This window comes from Parambassis ranga, chromosome 13, assembly GCF_900634625.1.
Source record: "Parambassis ranga chromosome 13, fParRan2.1, whole genome shotgun sequence".
Lineage (NCBI taxonomy): Eukaryota > Metazoa > Chordata > Actinopteri > Ambassidae > Parambassis > Parambassis ranga.
The window spans coordinates 3,226,048-3,233,188 of NC_041033.1; the positions used below are offsets into that span (position 1 = coordinate 3,226,048).

Consider the following 7,141-nt stretch of genomic DNA (forward strand, 5'->3'; position numbering starts at 1 on the left):
TGGTGAGCACACAGCTGCTTTTTCTTATATTAATGCCAATTTGCATCCATCAAAAGAAGGGCATCAAACTTAACTATTGACTTAATCAATACCTTACATTTATGTCTTTATATTGGGATAAGAATAAGAATAAGCCAATCAAACTGCCAAACCCGAAACAACAAGAGAGGAATTTCCCTTGTGGTCCCACCATATGTTAACCACAAATCATTATAATATCATGCATTTTTGGCCCTTCCACTCAGCTACCGGCTGCGATTCATTTCACTGTATATTTGTCAAAGCTTTCCGATTGAAGCAGAGAAAATATACATTTGCTGCAAAGCCAACACTTACTGTTGTGTTGTAGTACAGATTAATTTGCAACGGTTGTACTGTATTAAAACAGGAGACATAAAGTTAACTGTGGGATTTCTAGTCTGTGAAAATCAATTTTCATACCATACAGACATAAATAGAAACAAATACATTTAAAATCAGAAACACTGATGATGTGCTCTGGAACATGGTCGTGATATTGTGTAGTATTTAGGATGAAAGCGACATCACCATTTTCAAAGCAGACCTCAGTGTTACAAATCCCCGCAGGGAAGCTGTCCGCCTTCCACAGGGATCAAAGGTCAAGGTCAGCCGCAGACCATCATCCCTGAAGCCAGCAGTGACCCAAAAAAAAGGACAGTCTTTCTAACCTCTGCCATTCTGCCTTCGACAAAGACACTCTGTTTATTTCATGCTAGGGTTGTTTTATGCGAGTGGAGCTCTCAGAGAACAAGCTGTTTTGTGCATCAGTGACAGTGAGGAGCTTTGAATCAGTATCATAGCGAGAAGTGGCAGCCGCACGGAGAGGCTGCGGGGTCTTGGCATCGCTGATTACAGGCTAATCAGGGGGTAGGGTGAAGGATGGCCGCAGCTAATGTGAAGTACACTTTGCTCTAGGTGGTGCTTGTCTTTTAGAGGTAGAACAGCGCCTCATACAGCTGATTGATCTTAACAGTGCTAGTGATGAATAAAGACTGAACAATAATGTACAAACCACAAAGAATAAATCCGAGAAGCCACAAGCTGGCTAAACCTCGACCTCCACAACTGTTTCAAGCCTACTAGTGGGTAGAGTGTTACACAAAGTTATGCACCCAAGTATTTCTTCAGCCTTCACAGTTTCTTTCCTCTCATACCAAACCATGTCAGACTGAGTAATGTGATGCAGACTGATATTTCTACCTGATGTACACTAACAGGGATTTCTTTCACTGTGCAGCTTCAATGAGGAGCAGGATCAGTGTGACATGCAGAGTGGAAAACAATGTTGAAAAGCATTAAGGTTGAAAGATTCTTCCACGTCTTCTTATGATGATGCAAAAGAACAAGATAAAAAAAGAGCATAGAACTGCTTCAACACACATCACACCCAGAGCTGGGGAATGCAGGCTTAACGGTTTCAAGAATATAAAAGTTCCAAACACAAACCCGACCATCTGACATACTAAACTATACTGATAACTATATACAGACTATATTGCCATTTACGTTATGGTGATGCCTGAGCTGTTGAAGCAAAGGGACAGTGTATGCTTAAGTTCTCCTGTTTTATGGGGAAGTTTGCTGCGTCACTATAGTAACGGCATTACATTTTTGGTTATATTAATGTCTGGACACAAAGATGAGTTTGACATGGCTTCATAGAATTTCTTACTTAGCCTTCAAAGCATTGATATAATAAACATGTTTTAATGATAACTGCATGACCCAAATAAAAGGTTTGCTTTACGTCTTCTAAATGGCTGCTTTACAGTCAAAATGATATTATACCTCTCAGCTGTATATATCGACTTAGCATCTGCATAAAAATTGCCATTGTTAAGCTTTCATACTACACATGGTTTGGAAGCTTCGAGTCTGTATACAACTCAACCGTTCTGCCCACTTTGCAGACACAATTAGCACCAAAATGAATTCATATTAACCAGCATGGCGAAAAAAATGGCGACGTATAGAAGTCCTGCTATAAATCCATTCCTCCATTGTTTATGTTCCTTTAGTCCGTAAGGGTCCACTGATAAAAGAATTCAAAAAGGTGTCCATAACAGTGCTTCCAGCGCTAATACCTGCCATGTAAAACTACATTTTTACCGTCTGCAAACTTCTTAATCAAAAAAAACTAAAATGTTTTTAAGGTACGCTTGTTTTCTGTACTTTTCTGTTGTCATAATAGCGGTGCCGTGACCATTTTCCCCTTAAATTTTCACACTTGCGCACCCGTTTCATTAGACCAAGCGCTCCCAGTTGCAAAGCCACAGGGCGACTTCCGCAATAGCTGTTATTGGCTTTCAGACCTGTCAATCACTCACGGTTGTAGCTACTGCATTACTAAATCCGACCTGTTCCAGGGTGTACCCCGCCTCTCACCTGTAGATGTAGGCTCCAGCCCGTGACCCTGCACTGCAGGACGAAGCGGGTTCAGATGATGGATGGATGGATCGTTAAATCCCTGCCTATAGCACAGATAGTCTCAAAGAAGGCAGAGAAGCGGAAATCTGCAGAATGTCACGCTTTCAAAATCACAGATTATTGTGGATTATAGGGTTTTATGTTTTTAGGAAGACAGAAGTAAAAGAAGTTAGTACAATTCGTAGTTTAGTCATAAATTGTTAATCAAATGTAACATTTTTTAATTTATACTTTAGTAAAAAATATTTCTACATCATTTTCTCAGTGTGATGTGCTGATCATCTGGTCATCTTCACATTACTTTCTTCCTTCTATTTTGCAAAAGATTTCTGCTCAGGACACAGCATCAATCACATCTATCAGGCGGCTCTGCACACACAGTTCACCACCTCATAATGCAGCCGTTAACGGGATGAGAGAGTCAACGGCGGTGTCCCTCACTAAACATACAATCATAAAACCTGTGGAGTTCCTTTTCTCAGACAGCTCATGAGTGTTTAAAAGCTCATATAATGACAGTTCTTTGCCAGATCGTGGCTGCTGTTTATCCTCCGAGGCATCTTTTGTTTAGTTTTACTCCTCGGATATAGGCAGTGTGACCTTTGACCTTTTTTTAAAACAGCCTTCAGGCCATGAGGGCCAAAATTGATTTAAGAACAAGTTAATATGCAGTATGGATAAATCACTGCTACAGACGTTTACTAATGAGTGCATGGACGACCGCTGGCATAAAACCTGCAAATTAGAGACTGAAAAATGACTTTTAAGAATAAATCATTATTAAGGACAGCTAGTTTCATAAAGGCTGTACAAAGAGGTGGCACTGACGTCTTTTTTGAGGTGTCTGATGAAATGACTGAATGAATCTGAGCAATCCAATGTGTGTGTGTGTGTGTCATCTCCATTCTCCATAACTTTATTTCATCATACATTCAAACACAGCTTAGTCAATAGACACTACACACCTGCCTACCTATCAAGTAAACATGGCACCTCTCATTGTAGCATCCCAACACATCCCAGTTTGAACTAAGTCAGAGTCAGCAGGTAGGCAACAAAGCGACATCATCGATCAATACCTGTATTAGGTATAACTGTACCCCAATAAGCCGGAGTTTGTCTTCATATAACTTCATACACTGATTGATAATACATCTATGGCACTGCGTTAAAAGTAGAGGGAAGTCTGTAGAAAATACAAGTATCCAGAGAGGCATCTCTCTAACATTATCCATGTTTTGTTTCCTTCTCTGTTTTGTCAGGGGATTTGAATAATGCAGGAAAGCTGCAAAAAAAAACAAAAAAAACGGCATTCCACTATTGTGACAAGAGCACCAGGACATAGGCTGTATTCATTTGGAGTTTTTTTTTGTGAAGCTGGAAAAATGACATTTTTATCAGACTGTTTGCCTACTTGACTTTTTTTCTTATTGAAAATTGTAAACTTGAGGATGAGAAGGCTGCAGAGGAAGCAAGTGAGAAGTTATAACCTTATTACAAATGTCCTAACTTTAAACGTATGTTGTGCTTTGCATGAGTGGAATATAAAGAAAAATTAAGGAGTCAGATCTCGGTTAGTACTCGTGTACGTGTGTGTGTTCGTGTGTGTTTTCGGAGAAGCGGTGTAAGCCCATGGAGGGACTGACAAAAGAAAAACGATGAAAACGCAAAGCAGAAAAATAAAACAAGGATCCAAGCAAACAAAGCGTCCTATCAAGGGAGTAAGAAGGTCGAGGGCAGAGAAGACACGTTCATATTTCTGTCATGTCTTACCTTTAGCGCCCATGTCCGTCACCGCGGCCACCATAAGAAGCAGGAAAGGAAAATAATCTCTGGTCGCGTTCATCACGTCTTTCTCTTCTCAAGCTTTTCTTGTAGTGAACGTCCTTGGGATCAACACTTTTTCCTCTGGAAGCGCAGCGAGCTCCGCGGACTACACACACTGCGCGCTCCTTTCGTTGACTTCAGCCCGGGCTGCTTGTCTGAATGTACTCATGGACACAGACGAGGGGCTGTTAGTTTTGTTCCGCCAGCAGGACTACAGACTCCTGACTGTATAGTGAGTGAGCGCTGAGTGGAGGCTGGAGCTGCCGCTGCTGCTGCCGCTGCGCTCTGCGCTGGGTGCCTCCTCTTCAGGGCAGCGTCTCCTCCGCCGCTGCTGCCGCCGCCGCCGCCGCGCATTCAGCACCACGGACAGCTCCTAGCGTCAGCCAGTGGAACACACAGAGAGCCAGTGGAGCTAAAAGTTTGGATCATTCTCAGCTCAAACTGTGTAATTTCACCACAACTGGCCTGTTTAAGCACTAAAGGGCTGTTTGCATGCTGTCAACCTACATCAATTAATACATATAGCTATGTTTTTCCAAGAATCACTCAAACCCATTCTTTAGAACCAGACTAAGAGGAGCTTTGGTGCTTTGTTGACCTCATATCAAAAAGGTTAAATGTGATGCCTATATGACTAAAAAACAGGCTAGCATTAAGAATGTATAATCCAAGGATGACTTTACTGTTAAGTAGAACTCGGGGAGGGCATCATGACATAACAGACCCATAGATAACTAGGATGATATTTGGGTAGGTCAGGTTCAAAAACACACACAAAAAAAGCTGAGATCTGTTATTATTATGTCATTTTTTGATAATCAGTATATATATATAATGAATAAAGCCACAGACTGGCCTTCAGGAAGACTCATTACTTTCATTTTTTTAGAAATAAAGTTACTTTCTTATTTTCTAGTAACTGTAAGCAGTGGCAGGTGCAGGACTCAGACTAATAAATATGTATGTGTATATACACTTTAATATATATCAATCAGTTTATATGAATAAATTCTTGCAGGTTAAATTTCTGATATTACACAGGCTTTTGTTTTGATATGGCTAACCCTACTCTTTTTTCACCTGTGGCACCCTGCAGAACAGATAAAGGGTGTGGATTGTAGGAGTGGAGGGCAACCGTTACAAACTGGGAGCTGTGTGTGCAGTAATTGTGGAAAAAGTTTTAGGCAACTGTTTAGGCTTGTATCCATAATGCAATTCCATAATTGAGGCATCTGACAGTTCTGAAATCACTGAGAACTTTCTTCAGCCACAAACACAGCAGATGGTCCGGCTCCTGCAGAGCCAAGATCTCAGCATGAGTAAGATGTGTCATTTTTAGCTTTTAATTTTTATTCCAGTCTTCCCTTTCTTTTCATTTTATCTTTGTATTTATTTACATTTTATCTTCCTTTCTCTGCTCTGTGTGCTCTATGTCTATGTGATATCTATTAAACGTAAAAGCAAGAGACAAAAGGTGTTACAGAAAAAGAAAATAGTGTAAGCTCATCTACAGACAGGAGCTGGTCACACGGTCGGAATCTGTGCTCTCCAGTGTGTTTCTTCCTGCCTGGTGCAGCAATCACATCAACACACAGATGAACACTCTGTAACACCACAACAGTGTTAACGTTTTACACTGATGATAGAAATTCAAATGTTTGCAGTAGTATACCTGCAGGACATTTGTATACAATGCTGCCACGTGGTTTGATAATTGCCTGAATGAGCAGGTTGAAGGTGTTTCTCTACTTCTCATTGGCTGAAAGTGTTGTCAGTTTTAGGTGACTGACTATTAAAAAAAAACTAGCTGAAGTTTCTCTTTCACTGAGACAAACTGAGTGTATTTAAGTGCCTTAAATCTGGCATGTATAGTGTCCACTTACACATAATTAGAATACATATGACACCTTTAAAAATCACTAAAAACAAAGTGTCTACACTAACAAAATTATGTTTTAAGAAGCCATTGATTTAGTCAGAAATTCAGCAAGTTAGTGGCTTATCTGCAAGACTGCTACTGATCTGTAAATGAGAGTAAAAAACTACTGTGCCTCCATTTTTTCCTGAATTTGTTAGACCTGTGGGCACTTAGACAAATGTTGTACAAGGTTATTCAAGTTTACTTTAAAAATTAAAATAAAAATAACAAGGTTATTCCAGTTTATTTGAAATTTTAAAATAATCTTGAATAACCTTGCACAACATTTTCATCCTTTTTATAAAATCAATATTAAAAAATGCAACTTTAGTTCTGTTATTTAAATGATTTATCCTTAGCTGTGTTATACTGCCTGAAAGATGAGACCTCTACTTGTAGCCATGATTGTGCTGGTTTTTTTTTCTTTTTCAGGTGTATGACTTTATGTAGCAATAAACAATGCTTGCTATGGCAAAAAAAATAGCAACAATTATTTGAGCAAAATCAGCAGGAAAAAGCTGCAAGTTTTAACGATAGCTTTACTTCCTATTGTGTTGCCACTTGGACTACACGTGTGGTGTTAACATGTTGTTCTCTGAACCAAATAGCTCCTCGAGATGCAATCAAGTGCAGTAGTGTCCAGATGAGGAAGGCCTTATTTCCAAACTGTTGGGTTCAACGACAAAAGGATTAGGCTCAATATATACAATTTAGCTCTTATTAAGTCTTCCAGCCTTAATCCGTTTTGCTTTGCCAGCTTCAATCCATTGGAATGTGTCCTTCATGTGAACTAAATGTGATGAGTAATCCTGCACAATGCCTATAAAAGCAACTTGAAATTATTAAGAGGTCACTGCACCCGAGATGCACAGGCCTTTATCTGTTGCATTTTAAGACCAGAAAAGAAAAAAAAACACAGAAGGCAGCACAATGGAAATGAAGTGCTTA

The 7,141-nt window shown here is 39.8% G+C and overlaps 1 protein-coding gene across 1 annotated transcript in view; it reads right to left on the reverse strand.

Moving 5' to 3' along the window:
* The window catches only part of sez6b (seizure related 6 homolog b), a 138,639-nt gene extending 134,291 nt beyond the window's left edge, over positions 1-4,348 (reverse strand). The window contains exon 1 of the mRNA XM_028419980.1: positions 4,222-4,348. Within this exon, the coding sequence (XP_028275781.1) occupies positions 4,222-4,294 (73 nt within the window). The 5' untranslated portion in view covers positions 4,295-4,348. The remainder of the gene's footprint in view (positions 1-4,221) is intronic.
* Between the last annotated feature and the right edge of the window lie 2,793 nt (positions 4,349-7,141).